The sequence below is a fragment of the Pinus tabuliformis genome, chromosome J (genome assembly GCF_031772625.1).
Source record: "Pinus tabuliformis cultivar Carrire ecotype Pingquan chromosome J, CPIR1, whole genome shotgun sequence".
Lineage (NCBI taxonomy): Eukaryota > Viridiplantae > Streptophyta > Pinopsida > Pinales > Pinaceae > Pinus > Pinus tabuliformis.
Genome location: NC_142295.1, coordinates 394,999,995 through 395,018,244, shown reverse-complemented (window position 1 = coordinate 395,018,244; position 18,250 = coordinate 394,999,995). Strand labels below are relative to the sequence as shown.

General features: G+C 40.6%; 1 protein-coding gene across 2 annotated transcripts in view; it reads right to left on the bottom strand.

Annotated features, from left to right (window-relative positions):
• Positions 1–18,250, bottom strand: part of LOC149227449 (uncharacterized) — a 350,746-nt gene that overhangs the window by 100,825 nt on the left and 231,671 nt on the right. For both annotated transcript variants that reach the window (XM_089377795.1, XM_089377794.1), the window contains exon 10: positions 2,714–2,773. In XM_089377795.1, the coding sequence (XP_089233921.1) occupies positions 2,714–2,773 (60 nt within the window). The remainder of the gene's footprint in view (positions 1–2,713; positions 2,774–18,250) is intronic.

Sequence of the window (18,250 nt, the reverse complement as noted above, 5' to 3'; positions counted from 1 at the left end):
TTCAAGGCCTCTGATATCTCATTTATCATATCCTTCTTAGCAATATGCGGCACTGCATGATCCTTGACCTCGTCAAGGATGATGCACTTCGCTCTGGCCATTGCCTCCTCGTACTTCTCATTTTCAGCGGGGTCAACTGGGATCGCTATTGTTTTCAAGGTGAAGTCCTTCATGCAATATCTATCTAGAATGGACAAGATCCTGGCCTTCCAGACCACGAAGTTGGATGCTCCATCCAACCTATCCTGATCTCTCAGTCCATTCACGGCCATTATGCTACTCTTCTTTCGAATCCTACTGAGTCTCTCAACTTCCGTCCAGAAGTTCTCGGTTCGACTCCCTCTGAGTCTCGATTTCCCTTCTACAAATCCCTCCTCCTTGGTCTTGCCATGTTAGGTACTGTTCTAACCACAATACCCCACCAGCTTTGCTCCGTAAATTCCTTGCAACCTCCTATATCTCAGCACTGAAGGATTTAACCACTTGGCTCTGCACAATTCTAGCACCAGCAAATTATCTCCCCCAAGCAACTGCGTCAGCCCTTCTGGCCTCTGCGTGGCTCTGTATGAGCCTGATTCTGCCTCCCTTAGCCTCTGCGCTGCCTCTCTCTAGCCCAGAATGATGACATAGTCTCTCTATGTCACTCCTTCCTTTGTCACCTTCTACACGAATCACCTTTGTCACTCGGGACAGCTAAATCTGCGGCTAATGCTTTGCTAGTTGATGCCTTCAATTATCTTGTGATCTACAACCACACTCTAATACCATGTTGGAATTTCTAAGTTTAACCCGTTAGAAATTGTTCCTATACTATCTGGTTTATTTCTTCCTACTTGTTTAATTACTTAACAAGTTATTTACCATGTAAATACTGAAAATAAACACAAGTATAGTATCAACATCTACAGATCATCAACTGAAAGAAAACAAGCACACAAGTGACACCGTTATTTTTGGACCAATGTCCCCAGAAAAACCCAATGCGGGAAAACTAATGCAGCTATTCAGAGGGTTTTATTATTATGCAGTTTTCATAATACAACTAGGGTGCCAGAAATGGCTCACCCAACAGAGAATGCCCTTGGCAGTAGTACCTCTCCTCAGAGACAGATAATCTCGTTGATTAATCACCAGATGAACAATCCCACAGAAAAAATTGCAACTCCCACTGCTCTGCATCACTTTGATAGGGACTGCGTCACCCTACTCATCTCACCAGCACCCAGTTTGCCCCATGAAAATCCTCCCAGCGCTGCCTCTTGGCCCTATGCTAGCCTCTGCGCAACTACTGAAGCTTCTGCGTCAGCCCTTAGACCCTCTACATCACCCACGTTGGCCTCTTCTGGCTCTGCGCAACTCCTAGCTGCCTCTGCGTAGCACCCAACTACCTCTATGTCAACCTCTCCAGGCCCTGTGTTGTCTCTCTAGTACTAACTCTGCCTCTTTGCTATGTATTCACTGCCCCTCGCTGCTGAGCATTGATTCTATCTCTCTTAGCAAACCCCGCTCTAGAGAATAGAATGACTAATCACTCTGGTGTGTTCTCCAACTGACCCTCAAGCCTCCTCTTATACTTTTCTCGTCCATCAACGGCTGAGATTAAATCTCTAATCAACGGCTAAGATTAGATTTGGCTTGATCCATGACTTTTGGAACCTTCTAACCCAATTTTATATTAATACCCATTAATCTTTTATTTTTCCTAAGTTTAGACTTAGGAACTCCATTAAAAATATTGATTATTTTAATATCTCCCAAACCGGTTAGAACCTAACCAAACCATTTTTGAGTCTTGGAGATTTCATGTGCTTTAGCCTCTCCACCAATTTTCATGGCTAGAGCACATCTGATGCTACCCCAAATCAACATAATCCACCACCACAAATCTGCCAAGGCTCAGCCTCATAATGTGATGATGCTGAGGTAAGATAAAAAAAAAAAATGTTAAACGCACACACACACACATAACAAAGGTTTTCAATTGAATTATGACACAGATACAGAGATAAACCATACAAAAGTCAGAGAATTCAATAAGTGGATGAACAAAGAAAAGGTAATAAGGAATATGATCTTAACAAGTTAGACTTCTAGAGGTGCAAAAAAGTTCAATTATCACAAGAATATTACCAAAAATTTGCATAGTGAATATTTGTATTAATAACAACAGACTCAATAGAATGAACAAGCCATCAAGAAAATTTGTGAAGCAAGTTTTATTAACTAATGGATATACAAATGTAAAAAGATGCAGTAGATTGAGGAAACCTAAATATATGTGGCACCAAGGCAAATAGGAAGGTAATTATAGTATAGCAGAATATAAAAGGTGGATTACGTCATACCAAGAAGGAAAAAATTGCAAATTTTACTTTCATTTTCTGTCAATAGAGCTAAGAGGATTATTCAATATCTATTGGATAAATTGATTATCAAACCATAAACCGAACTAGGTGCATCTTTTGTACTTGGGATGCTTTTCTATATGTATCATTCCTTTCCTAGATCAACCACTTTGAAATTTGAATTTATAAAATCAAAATCACTTGTTATGCTAAATAGAGAATGAAGGATAGAGCAACCCATTTTTGTAAGTGAACTATAAAAGTTACTTTATGCAATAGAGATTACAGAAGAAACAATAAGGAATTTCCAAGGAAATATTTAAAAGGATATGCATGATCGAAATCAAATCCGTGCAATCAAAACTTACCAATCCCTTCTCTCTGGCAGCAGCTAATGAGCCAGCAGCAACATAATCACTGTAGGATACCTGATCACATAAAATCAAGACATAATGAGCTGCAGCTAAAACTAATGAGGTCCTTCATTTCATTCATGATTAAAAGAGAAACATTTCCACCGAAACATAAAATTATATGAATGTGTTTCATCAAATGATTTTATTTGTTAATTTTTAGGGCTAGATTGTTCTCTGCAGTAGATAATTGTGTGTTTTTAATTTTCAACAATTTACACATTACATTCACCCAGTGTTGATAATATCGGTATCAAAAAAATATTGGCGAGAGTCCAGAAAACATCTTATCAGCAATATCGGGAAATATTGGCAAGCATAAACAAAAAAAAAAAAAAACAAAAAAAAATCAGACTTTTAAAAATAGCCGATATTTTCAAAATATGGCAATATTTTGCCGATATTTTCAAAATATCGTGATATTTTGCCGATATTTTCAAAACAGAAAATATCGCCGATATTATCAACAGTGCATTCACCCCATAACATCATAAGTAATTATATAGAGAAAACAATACCATAAACAATGCAGAGGAACAGTAAGGAAAAACAAAAGAAAAGCATACACAATAGAGACACCAGGATTTTGGTTGGAGACCAAGGCAAAACCCTACAAGGGGGAAAACCCATAATCAATTCTTCTTCTTCTTCTATTAGGTAGTCATCAAATGTTCAGCTGAGATACAATCCAATAGTACAATGAGGCACAAGTCTTTCAAAAACAATCATATTAGGCCTCCTATGGCCAACCCGGGATCATGCCAGATCCTCAAGAAATGGCAGCAGACAAGTATGATCAGAGGCCTTCCACAAAACCTCTCTAATGAAACCCATAAGGCTGTCTCCATATTGCTGTCATAAGAATGCTGCCACACGTCACTGTCATAAAGGTTCTGTCATTTATCACAGTCCTAAGCACAATTGTCGCTGCCATACATCGCATTGAAGTTATTACTGCCACATATATATCATGCTGTCATAAGTGCTCTGCATGCATCACTGTCATACAATGTTCCACCAAGACTCCGGGACAGGGAGACGCGGGTGCGGGGAGACGCACAAGGGGGACGTCTGGGAGTACCCTCAAATTTTATTGAAATTTAGGGGGGACGGGGGGACTTCAGGCTGTATAATTTTTTTTCATTTTTAATACATATATATATATATATATATATATATATATTTCAAATTCATATTCAATAATGAAAGCATAAATAGAATGATACATACATAATTGGATTAAATAATGAAATACATTGATCCATACTCATCATTCTTACTAATACATACATGATTCATCCATAAACCACAAGATTCAATAATGAAATACTCTGATCCATATTCATTATTCATTATTCACCATTCTAGAATCTACATTGATTTAAAAATTAAATTCATCATTCTAGATTCTAAATTGATTTGAAATTAAAATTCATCATTTATCATTCTAGAATCTAATTAGTACTAAGAAAAATAGACTATAACAGATACTGAAATCTAGAGACTAAAATATTAAATTGATATAACTAAAACTCAAAAACAATGGAGTGACGAGTCTAAAAGTCACTCTAAAGTACACAGAGGGCTTGGTGCTCTTAATTAAAGACTAATTCCATACCCTTGTACATGACAAAATGCAATGGAAACATTGAAATCCATCAAATCCTGAATTCCTGAAAAACTGTTAAGTCTGCTGCATTTTGAGTGAGATCTAAATTTCTACTTTCTCCATATGAAATCCAATGAGGTCGGAACCACTCTCAAACATCCTGAGTCATTTCATGGTAATGTTAAAAATTTAAGTAAAAGGAAAATATGTCAAATACTAGGTTTTCCTTGTCATAAATCATTGTTTACAACCAAATTTAAGGGGGGATACATAGACCATTTTAAGGGGGGGATGTCCAGGCATCCCCCTTTTGGGGAGTCACGTCTCCCACATTGAGGAAACGTACCCCCTTGCGTCTCCCCACGTCTCCCCAAAACGGAGACATGGGGAAACGTTTCCCCAAACATCCCCCCGTCCCAGGTGCGTCGGGTGCGAGGGGTGCGCACACCCGACCGTGGAGGACGTGTCCCCGTAGAACACTGCTGTCATATAGCACTGTCGTACATCACAAGGATTACTGCCACATATATATCATGCTGTCATAAGTGCTCTGCATACATCACTATCATATAGCACTGTCGTACATCACAAGAATTACTGCCACATATATATCATGCTGTCATAAGTGCTCTGCATACATCACTATCATATAGCATTGTCGTACATCACAAGAATTACTGCCAAACATCTCAGTCATAAGGACATTAGCATATATAATGGACATAAAAGTTCTGTCATACAATTCTGTCATTAGAAACACTGTCATATATCAATATCATTGTTATATACATGTCACTGTCATATATCATGGTTATCACTACCATATAGTTACTGTCATGTATTGGGGCTCACCATACCAGCCTCAAACAATCCATACCCAAGGCTGCCCCTAGCACTGACCAAAACCAATCATACTATACTACAACACTTTTGCAAACCTTACATAGAAATGCAATCATACATACGTCTTTTATACAACATCTTCTGCCCTCCCATACTCGGCCCTTATGCATTCAAAAGTCTGTGATTTGAGCCCTCTGATTAGGGCTTTTGGTGACACCCACATCAGCCCTAGAATAGGGCTTAAACTCCTCCATATGACTGTGTTGTCCTTATTTCTCAAGCCTTGAATCTTTGTGCTCTGCTTCAAGGTATCTTGGTCCCTTTTAATAGAACATATGACCATTGTTTACATAGAAGCAACGCTTCAGCCCTTCCTGCAATTACACAGAAATAGAGTGGCACTTGTCACAGAGAATTAGTTGTTGAGATTTGTAGCTTGGGAGGTACTCCAAACCCTAGCCTTAACGGTTGTGGAGAAGTTGGCACACAAGTGTGGCCTATGGGCTTGAAACCCAAGCTTGGGGTTTTGTACCCATCGATGTTGGGGCCAAAACCATGAGGAGATTTCTACATGTGACGGCCGGAGATGATAGAGGACGCCAAGACGAACTGGACATAACAAAAATCGTCCAATCCGAGTTGTAGAAATGAAGATATTAATTTTTGAAGTTAATATGTGGGTTTGGTCAAGGTCGGCTACGCGTTTAGAGACCTTTTGACAAGTTGTCAAGCCCACACATTTGACTTGATGGAGCCCTTGTATTGTGTATAAATATAAGGTGGAGGAGAGTCATTTAACATACATCCAAGAAGCATCTTTCATAGTCTACACATCAAGAAAGCGAACTCGAGTGTGGGAAACACAAGTGCAGGAACGTGCGAGTGCAAGAACGCGAGTGCACGAACACGCAAGCGAAGGAACGCACGAGTGCAAGAATGCGCGAGTGCACGAACGCAAGCGCAGGAACACGCGAGTGCAGGAACGCACGAGAGGACACTTTGGAACTCTGTTAGCAGCCAAGAGGAAGGGTTTCCTAGTTAGTTGGATACCCTAACTAGGAGCAGATGCTACAGCAAGGATTGGTCACTCGTGAACTGTTGGAGGGCAGAGTGAGAGTGGGGCAAGTGTGAACGTGGATTGGACATTTATGGTTTGCTGGAGGACAGCGTGATAGTGCCCAAGTTGAAGCTTAGTGTGCAACACTTTGATGGACAAAAGTAGTTGGTAGAGTGGCAATTGTTGAGCTCAAGGGTTGACAAACTAGAGGAGCAATTGAGCAACCCTAGACTTGTGTGTGAAGAAGGACTTCTATAGCAAATGATGGGCAGTCCTCCCAGCCTGTGTTCACTATGGGAGATGGACATCTTGCAGTGATAGGTGGCAACCCTCCATGCCCTATGTTGGTGTTCATTGGAGCAGCGTAGGAAGACCATAGTGGGCTGAAGTCCCTGAGTAGTTGAGGAGCAATAGTGGGCAGATCGAGAGTTGTTCACAAGTGAAGCTGTGAACAACTCGACAAGAGTCTCGATGTGTTGTGCCCTTGATGGATTAAGGCGCAACTAGTGAGTAGATTGATAGCCAAGATTCAGTGGCCAGATCGACTTGGAGCATTGATAGAGGCAAGAGCTACAGAACGGTAGCCGAAGGACTATGCGGGTACAGGGTATGACCGAGGGGAGCTGAGAGAGTCAACTTCATCAGCCATATGGTCAGAGTATCTTGTTGAGGACAGATTGGTTGTCAATGGACTGACACCAAGCCCCAGTTTTGTATCTTGTACTAGTGGATGTATGAGGGCCATTAACCCCGGTACGGGAACCCTAGACTGTTGTATTATATGTTGATTAATATAACAAAGTTGGGTAGAAAATTTTTAAAAGTTGTCCATATTTTGTGTACTAGTAGATTTACTCTTGTTTATATTCTGTTGTGCAAAGTAGTATCGTTGTGATTCTTGGTTAGGTAGCGTCAGAGATCCTAAGATTCTATCCTAGACCCAAGATAGTGGAAAAACAACATGGTATTAGAGTGTGTCTGAGCTACTTTGAAGGATAGTGAATCAGAGTGTGCACAGCGAAGCAACTCAAAGGGAGTTGTGGGTTTCTAGATCATGGAGCCGAGGGTTCAGCTGAAGACATGGAGATGTGGTCTTAACTTGCATGGCAGCGAGATTGGCTGGGAGTTCTGGTGGATTGGTGGTGAGCATGGTGAACAAAAGTTTGTTGTAGGGCAGATTGTTGATCATGGACTTCCGTTGATTTGTCATGGATGGTTGGAACAGCTCGAGGGTTTCTTCGGCATGGGTGAGATCAGCATGATCGAGATGGCTTCATGTGATGGACTACATATTGGCAGGGCTAGAGTCTTCATTGGATCATGATGTTGAATATCCAAGATGGAAGGGATTTGCACGAATGGTATTTGATCAAGGAGGATGAGTTCTTGCGTGATTGGGCCAGTGGAGATCATGTAGGCTCAAAGGGAGTCTAGCCTCAAAGAGAATAGCCCTATGGAGATTTGGGATCTTCAGGTTCAGATGTGATGAGGCAGAGGCACTACCGAGATTGCCGAATTCATTCTACAAGGTATGTTGCAGTGATGAATGCCAGATGGGCTACTGTCGTTGAAGTTATTGCAGCAACTGATTTATTTTACCTACTTATTCTTCACAATAAGTTATTTACGAAATCTCTTCAGCAAATATTAAAATAAATTCTCCTACAGTTATCACATAATAAAAATACATGCACAAATAAAAATACATGCACAAGAACCAATCATATCAACATAGTTGTTTTTGGACAATTGTCCCAGAAAAACCCAATGCGGGAAAATCGATGCAGCAGATGAGGGTTTTATAAATCTTCAGCAGCAATTGCTTTTACAAGGAATGATTTTACAGATAAACTGAAAGAAAACAACAGAGACTTCCCCTTACAATTCTCTGACACTTTGGAGACCCTTCCTCCACTCCTGTGTCACTTCTGCATCACTCGGCATGGCTCTGAGTGGCTCTACGTCCCTCTGCGTCAGCCTGCGTAAGGACTACGTCTCTCCGCTAAACTGTGTCTCCCTCTGCATTGTTTCTCAATCAATGTTGCACGAAGCAGGGACGAAACGGGGACGTTTTTTGAAAGCGGGGACGTGGAAGCATCATTTCCAAAAATCTAGGAAGCGAAGCGTCTGCTATATATATATATATATATATATATATATATATATATTATTATTATTATTATTATTATTATTATTATTATTTTTGCATTTATACTCAAAACAAACATCCCAAATACCAAATTAGTTGTAGAAGACATGATGACATGCATATTTTGGCATAAATCAAGATATATATAGCATCCATTATACATTAATGATTAATTATTCGAGCATCAAGCATCTAGAATCTAGATTCTTCTCCTCTTGTCTAGCCTTTGCCTCTACCTCGATTGTCTAGGGATATTAGTCAACATTGCCCAATTTTGATCAAACTACCTAATCCAAGACTTAAAATATGGTAGAAAAAGCTTAACATGCTTGATCGATGATTTTGACTGATTGAAAGGTAATTTTTTGCTAAGGGCGTGACAAAGGAGTTCAACAATTAACACCACCAACACTAGGGTACATATAGGGCTTGGTGCTCTTGATTAAATGCTAATCGCATACCTTCATACTTGATATAATCTAATGAAATGCCACAATCCCATTGATCCTGAATTCCTGAAAAGTGAAAACTGTTAAGTCTGCTGAATTTTGAATAGGATATGAAATTCTATTTTCTCCATATGAAGTCCGGTGCAATGTTTTAAAACTTCGACTTCGACTCGGTCGAAGGTCGACTTCGACTCTGACTCCGACTCAGTATCGACTCAGCTGGCTCGATTTCAATGACTCGGTCGTTGTAAAAAAATACATTAAATATTTACTTTTTATAAAAACACATAATTTTAAAGATTTCCATTCATGTTTCCAAACACACAGCATTAGAATATAGATAGAAGACAACATATGATCAAAGTAGGCTCATGAATATATCCATTATATCAAAATGGCACCCAGTGCACTGTCCAATACATACATGATGATGATATAGAGATCAAAAAAACAAAAACACATAACCAAGGAGGCTATAAATGGCCTTTACAACAGAAGTATGTGACCAGCACTACTGGCTACTGCTAGAGTTGCCAACATCACCTGGCTCAGTGTTACTTGGGAGCGGGAACGAAAGTGGGGAGCGAGAGTGAAAATGGGAGCGGGAGCAACATTTTCAGAAGCTCTTGGTTTGGGAGCGAATCCCAGAGGAGTTCGACAACCAATGTCACTAACATCAAGGTACATAAAGGGATTGGTGCTCTTGATTAAATACGAGTTCCATACCATAATACATGACAAAATTCAATGGAAACATTGCAATCCTCCAATTCTGAAATCCTGAAAAACTGATAAGTCTACTGGATTTTGAATGAAATCTAAAATTCTACTTTCTCCATATGAAATCCAATGAGGTCGGAACCACTCTCAAACACCCTGATTCATTTCATGGTAGTGTTAAAAATTTAAGTAAAAGGATGAAAATGAAGATTAAGGAGAATGTCACTTTTACTTTAATAATTTAACATTACCATGAACTTTGAATAGCATATCAATACTAGGAGAGGGGAATGGACCCCATATAACATTTAACTAATTTAGAAAACACCTTGGAGTCCCCAACACTCAGCTAACAGTTAAAAAAAAATTTAAAAATATGAAAAATCGCATTTTTTTGGGGTTAAAGGCCGCATTCATTGACTCGGTCGAGTTATTGCAGAACCGGTCAGGTTGACCGAGTCATTACTGACTCGGTTGAGTCATGCAATAACTCGGCCTCCTGTTCCGTTTTTTCTACCACGTCACAAAAAATCCCAATGACTCGGATCAACTCGCCCGTTTCGGATTCGATTCAGCCATTTTTTAAAACACTGGTCCAATGAGGTTGGAACCACTCTCAAACATCCTGAGTCATTTCATGGTAATGTTAAAAATTTAAGTAAAAAGATGAAAATGAAAAATAAAGGAGAATGTCACTTTTACTTTAAGAATTTAACATTACCATGAAGGAGCATCTGCTATATTTATATTTTTTTGCTATATATATATATATATATATATATATATATATATATATATATATATATATACATTGCATTTTTTTATAATTTTTTCGGAAGCTTGACGCTTCGTACGGCCGAAGCATCGTCCGAAACACGTTTCGGAAAAACCAAAACACGTTTCGAAAAAACCGAAACACGTTTCGGGCAAACGCTTCCTGAAATTTCCAGGAAGCGCTGAAACACGTTTCGAAAAAACCGAAACACGTTTCGGGCAAACGCTTCCTGAAATTTCCAGGAAGCGCTGAAACACGTTTCAATTTTTCCTAAGCGCATTTTGGGAGGTGCTTCCCCCACGCATCCATACGGACCACGTTTCGAGGGTTAGATCCAGGGGGGGGAGTTTCCTGCAACATTGCTACAGATGCTAGAGCCGCATCGTCCTCCTCTTCTTTCTTGACTCAAACTCCCTTACCACTACTCTCCGACTTGGTCAACCTCCTGATCTCTTCCTATCGAAGAGCTACCCACATCTCTTCCCAACTGGGGAGAGTCGCTCTGCCCAAAATGCTTTGGACAAACATCTCCCAATCCTTGGAGACTGCATTCAGAGCAATCCTGACCATAAACTCTATATCTGATGTAGACCCCACGGGAGTAAGTTGGTTGTGAATTCTTTGCAACCTGAGGAGGAAGTGATCTATCTCCTGTCCTTTCTGCATCTGATATGACCTTAGCTGATTCTCCAATAACATCTTCCGCTACACTGAAGAGCCCTAGTATAAGGTGGTCAGCGTCTCCCACATCTCATTTTCTATGTTCTTCTCAGTAATATGTGGTACGAGATGATCCTTGACCCCATCTAGCATCATGCATTTCGCCTTTACCATGGCCTCCTCATACTTCTCATTTGCATTTGGGTCAACTGGGATAGCTACGGTTTTCAAGGCATAGTCCTTGATTGGATTTTTATACAGGATTGCCAGGATCCTGGCCTTCCAGATGACAAAATTGGAAGCCACAGCCAATTTGTCATGATCCCTCAATCCATTTACTGCCATCTGTACTCCTCTTTTGGACTCCCTCTGAGTCTCGACTTCCCTCCTGGAAATCCTACTGCCAACAGTCGAATAACTCCTCTCCAATCCCCCTTCACTGCTGCAACTCGAATCTGGATTTCTTGGCTAGAAATCTATCGAGGTATGCTTCCCTCTACCTTGGTTCTGTCTCCTTAGACATTGTTTTGTACAGACAGAAACAGCGTCCCACCAGCTCCTCAAATCACAATCTGCATAGCTCCCTTAACCCCGACAACTGAAGAATCTGAGCACTTCAGGCTCTACGTAATCACAATGAGAGTTGGATCAGCTCCTCCTTGCCTCAACATCAATCCTTCCTAGCTGAGAAAGATGATCGGGCACAGCGTAGGCCTGATCTGTCTCTATGCTAACTCTCCTCCTGGCTCAGAATGCTGACACGGGCTCTACGTGAGCCTCTACGTCACCCTCTTTGCACTTCGTTCCTCCTCCTCTTGCCTCTTCAGCTCTGGAATAGCGCTGTCTCTCAGGACAGCTGCTTCTCTACTGCAAATCCTCAGATTTCTTCTGTTGGTGTCTTCAATCCTCCTTGATCTACAATTGCTATGATACCATGTGAAAATTCCTTAATCTAACACATCAGAAACCCCTACTGCATTTTCTGGTTTACTATCTCCTACTTGTTCTTTGCATTAACAAGTTATTTAAATGCATAAATATCGAAGTAAACACAAATGCAGCGTTCACAAATATACAGATCAACAACTGAAATAAACTGAGACAACACAAGGGACACCATTATTTTTGGACAATCATCCCATGAAAAACCCAATGCCAGAAAACCGATGCAGCATATAGAGGGTTTTATTATTAAGCAGATTTTGAATACAACTAGGGTTCCAAAAATGGCTCACCCTTCAGAGAATATCCTTGGCAGCAAAACCTCTATCCAGAGACGGATATTCCGATTGATTAGCAACTGGATGAACAATCCCACAATGACTCTGGTTGTTCCTTGTGCTGGACAGCGAAAGCTGCTCCATGCACTCCTCTGGAACTGCGTCACCCTCTCCCGACTAATCTACTCTCAGTCTGCCCCACAGACTTCCTCGGCGCAACCTCTGAATCTTTGTGCGTCAACTACGTCAACCTCTGTGTCAACTTCTTTGGCCATCTACGTTCTCTAAGCTGGCCTCCTTAGCCTCTGCGTCAACCCTTGTTGCCTCTACGTCAGTGCTCCTAGGCTCTGCACTGCCTCTTCCAACACTCTGTTGTCTCTCTGATATGTATTCTTCGGCCTCCTGCCGAGCTGCCCCTCACTGCAACTGATCACTTGTTCGATTTCTCAGCAAACCTCGTCCCTGAAAATTCGAACTGACGGATCAATGTGGTATCTTGGTGTGTCTCCAACTGACCCTCAAGCCTCCTCTTATACTTTTCTTGTTCACGATTCAATGGCCGAGATTAAGTCCCTAATCAACGGCTAAGATTAGATCTAGCGTGATCCTCGTTAATTAAAACTTTCTCACCCTATTATATTAATACACATTAATATTTTAATTTTCCTAAGTTTACACTTAGGGTCTCATTAAAAATATTAATTATTTTAATATCTCTCCATCCGGGTGGAATTTCCCCAAACGATTTCTGGGTCTTGGAGATCTCGTGTGCCTTAGCCTCTCCACTAATTTTCATGGCTAGAGCACATCTAATGCTACCAAAAATCAACATTATGGAGGAGTTGGCACACAAGTGTGGTCTGTGGGCTTGAAACCCAAGCTTGGGTTTTTGTACCCATCGATGTTGGGGCCAAAACCATGAGGAGATTTCTACATGTGATGGATGGAGATGATAGAGGACGCCGAGATGAACCAGACATAACGAAAAACGTCAAAATCCAAGTTGGAGAAATAAAGATATTAATTTTTGAAGTTAATATGTGGGTTTGGTCAAGGTTGGCTACGCGTTTAGAGACCTTGTGACAAGTTGTCAAACCCACACATTTGAATTGATGGAGCCCTTGTATTGTGTACTCTGTTTTAAAAATCGGCCAAGGCGATTGAGCCATACCCCCAACCGACCCAGCTCGGTAGAAAAACCGGTCTGGTAGCCAGTTTGTTACTGAACTGGCCGAGCTGGTCACTGACTCGTTGGTTAGGTAACAAACAAGCCGGCTTGGCCAAGCATGAGTTAAATCGGCCAATTCGACTAGCGATGCCCAAACACGCCCAATAAAGCTTTTTTCGGAGGGAAACGGACTCCAAAGTCCATTCTAATTGGGTTTTAGGTTATCTTGAAGGCCACCTCTCCCAAGCCTATAAAAGCTACCCAACCCCCTCACATTTCCTCACAGAGATCTCATTGCATTTGTGTGAGAATTTGTGAGGAGTTTGTGAAGAGTTGTGGAATTTGTTTTTGGAGCAACAATGAGAAGTCTTAGGCAATCATTGGAGCAACAGTGAAGAGCTTCTTGGGCAGCCATTGGAGCAGCATTGAGGAGTTGATTTGTTGGAGCATCATTGAGGAGGCGGTTTGTGCCTAGAGGTATTTTTTTTTTCACTTCTAAGATCTGTTTTTGCTTCTTTTTTTCTTTGTACAAATCTAAAAATTGAAAAGAGTTTTGTTTAGTAAAAAATGAACATTGAAGCAATGTTTTTTTTGTTTTCATTTTCAGATTTTTTCCTTTCATTTCCAAGTCCAAATATCAGAAAATGTCTCCTAGAAAGAAAGATGTTGCTTGGGCATATGCTAAAATGATTGATAATCAAACACATTGTAAATTTTGTCATAGGAAAATTAAGGGGGGTGGAGGGGGCATTAATAGGATGAAACAACACTTGGCTAATGTTAGAAGCCTAATTACTCCATGTGAAGCACCATCAGCACAAATTGGGGAGATTAGGAAGGAGTTGCTAGATAACTTTGAGAAGTTTGAGTAAAAAAAAGTCAGGCAAAAGGAAATAGAGCTTGAAATTGGGAGGAAGAGGAGTATACAACAAATGATGGCTGCCAACCCCAATTTTGATTATGAGGGGTCTTCATCTATCCCTTGCACTGATGCATCCAACCCCTTTTGCTATGTTCCTCCCTCTTTTGAGTCTATTCAAGAAAAGGGTAAGGGAAAAGTGAAAAAGAGGGGTGATATCAAAAGTTATTTCACACCCTCCTCTCCATCAAATGCACATGGTACTCAAGCTATTAGAAGTCATATGCAACCCACTTTAGATGACCATTGGAAGAAATAATTGAGAGAGATTGTCTGTGATTACATAGCTAGATGGTGCTATGATGTTGATATCCTCTTCAATGCTTCTCATTCACCATATTATGAACCTATGTTTGATGCCATATTTGCTATTGGAAAGGGCTTCAAAGGCCCTACTATGCATGAGTTAAGGGGATCTCTTTTGCAAAAAGAAGTTCCTCCATTGATGAATATTTGAAAGATTTCAAAAGCTCATGGGAAAAAACAGGATGTACCATCATATCAGATGGATGGACTGATCAAAGGAATCATACCATCATAAACTTTCTTATCTTTTGCCCACAGTGAACCATGTTTCCAAAATGAGTTGATGCATCTGATAGGGTGAAAGATGCACACTTGTTGTTTCAGCTTTTGGATGAGGTTGTTGAAAAGGTGGGGGTGGCTAATGTTGTTCAAATCATCACTGATAATGCCTCTAACTATGTTCTTGCTAGTAAAATGTTAAAACACAAAACCATCTTTTGGACCCCATGTGTTGCACATTGCATAGACCTCATGCTTGAGGATATTGGCAAAATAGATTGGGTCAAGAACACTGTAGAGCATGTCAAAAGCATAACAAAATATATTTACAATCTCTCATGGTTTTGAGCCTGATGAGGAAACACACAAGGGGCAGGGATATTATTAGGCATGCCATCACTAGATTTGCAACTCATTTTTTGACATTGCTATCTATGCTTTCAAAACACAAAAACTTGCAAAGGGTGTTTTCTAGTGAGGAATGGAATGAATGTCAATGGTCTCGCAAACAGAATGGCAAAGATGTGAGATAAAGTTAATGAAGAAATATTTTGGAAAAAGGCAGCAGAGATTGTGAAGGTTAAGGTGTTGCGGTTGGTGGATGGGGAAAGATTAGCTATGGGCTTCATTTATGAGGCTATGGATCAAGAAAAGGAACAAATAAAAGCAGTATACAAGGATAGAGTGGCTAAGTATGGGCCCATTTGGGAAATCAAAGATGGAACGATCAACTCCATTGCCTTGTACATGTAGTTGGGTTTTTTCTGAACCCAAGGTATCGTTATAAAGCTCTGGAGGCAGAAGCTTTGACTGGGGAGGTTAGAGATGGATTGATTGACTGCATTGACCGCATGGTCCTTAAGGAGAGCGATCAGTTGGAAATACACCGACAGATCACTTGTTTCAGCAGAGCCACAGGTACCTTTGGCAAGAACCTAGCAAGGATTGCAATGGAAGCAAATGAACTAGGTAAACAAAAATTTCAATTTTCAAATTAATATTTTATTAAATTGTTCATAATTTGAAAGTTGGATATAATTTGTTGAGCTAACTCATCACACTACTATGTTTTTTGCAGCACAATGGTGGGAAGCTTTTGGTGGCCATTGTCCTCAATTGCAAAAGTTTACAATCTGTATTTTGAGTCAAACTTGCAGTGCAACTGGGTGTGAGCGCAATTGGTCTGTCTTTGAGAGGATTCACACGAAGAAGAGAAACCGTTTGGAACAAAAACGGTTAAACGATCTAGCTTATCTCCGATACAACCTCCGACTAAGACACAACCAATTCCTAAACAAAAGACCTGATATAGATCCCATTGTGTTGGAAGATATTGATCCAGCATCAGATTGGGTAGTGGAGAGTCGTCCATCAAAGTTTGATTATGACAAGGATATTGATCTTGATTTGGATTTGCATATGGAGGCATTAGTTGAACATAATGTTCAGTTGAATGCAGATCCACTTGTACCAAGCCCAGCCCCAAGTCCTCTAGCTGCAAGTACTCCTCTACTCAGCCATGACGAAAGCGCATATCTCATCTATCTCAATGTGCAGTTGTTGTGCCTGCTAGTGCTACTACTTCTACAGTTGCAGTTGGAGATGGTGATGAGGAGGAGGAGGAGCCATGGGTTTCCCTGTCTTACTATGATTCAGAGTCTATGCCAGATGATGTTGGCTTCTCTAGCAGTAACCAGTAGTACTGGTGACTAGTGATGTTTTACAGTTTACTTTTGTTGTAGAGACCATTTAGAGCCTGCTTGGTTATGTGTTTTTATTTTGATCTCTATATCATGTATGTATTGGACAGTGCACTGGGTGCCATTTTGATATAATTGATATATTCATGAGCCTACTTTGATCATATGTTGTCTTCTCTCTATATTCTAATGCTTTGTGTTTGGAAACATGAATAAAAATCTTTAAAATTATGTTTTTTCATAAAAAATAAATATTTAATGTAATTTTTAGAATGACCAAGTCGATACCAAGTTGGAGTCGACCCTCAGCCGGTTCCGAACACGGGTCGGATTTTAAAACATTGTTGCTACCAGTGATGGCAGTTTTCATCAAATCTCGCCTCATCTCCTTCTGCTGCAGATCAACCCGCATACGATCCCAATCTAGCAGTTTTTCCCTGCCCAAGATACTCTGGACGAAAATTTGCCATTCTTCGAAAACGTTGTTCAGAGCTAATCATACAAACTCTATAGGTTAGGGCACTGACCCTACTAAAGCCAGCTGATCTCGGACAGCTTGAAGCCTAGTAAGGAATGGGTCTATACACTCCCCTTTCTGTATCATCGTGCATCTCAGCTTCTACTCAAGATACATCTTCCGCTGCTAGGAAGATCCTTCGTACAATGTAGCTAGTGCCTCCCACATCTGTCAGGCAGTATCTTTGCCAGCTATGTGAGATACCACATGATCTTGAACCCCATTGAGAATCAACCTCTTAGCTTTTGCCACCCCCTCTTGTATTTCTTAAGCGGATCTGCATCTATGGGTACAGCTACCACACTATCGATATAAGTCTTAAGATCATGTTCATCTAGAAGGCAGGGAATTCTAGCCTTCCAGATCACATAATTGGAGGCTTCGTCCAACCGATCTTGATCTCTCAACCCAATTGATGCCATCTCTCTTAAAATGTTGAACTCCTCCTCTTCTCCTCTGCGCAGTTGCTGCCCAGTTATTAGCACTCCCTTCTGGAGTGAGAAAATCCGCACACAACTACTGCTACTCTGCTAGGAAAATTCGAACTTCTTGGCTAGAATTCCCCTGAGGAAAGAAATCCCTTAGTGTGTGCTCTTCCTTCATCCTGATGCTATTTTCACTAACAAATGTGAAAATTTTTGAATCTACACATCATAAATCCTACTGCGATCACTAGTTTAACATCTCCTACTTGTTTCTACATTCAACAAGTTTATTTAATTACTTAAACAGCGATGAAAACACTATTGCAGACCACACATACATACAGATCATGAACTAATATAAAACAAGACAAATACACAAGGGACACCGTTATTTTTGGACAATCGTCCCCGGAAAAACCCAATGCGGGAAAACCGGTGCAACATATAAAGAGTTCGTATTATTAAGCATATTTTTTAATACAACTAGGGTGCCAAATTTGGCTCACCAAACAGAGAATAAACCCGACCAGCACCTGGATGAACAAACCCCATAGGTGACTATGTTGTTCCTCGTGCTGGGAAATGATGGCTGGTCCAAGCTCTGCGATCAAACTGTGTCACCTCCTCTAGGAGCTGCTCACTACGTCACTGAGACCCCTTAGCCTCCACTACGTCACTGCGACACTGTGTCAGAGCTCCCCCTCTGCGCTCTCTCCGGGTGTTGCTCTTCCTCTCTGCTATGTATTCTCGGCCTTA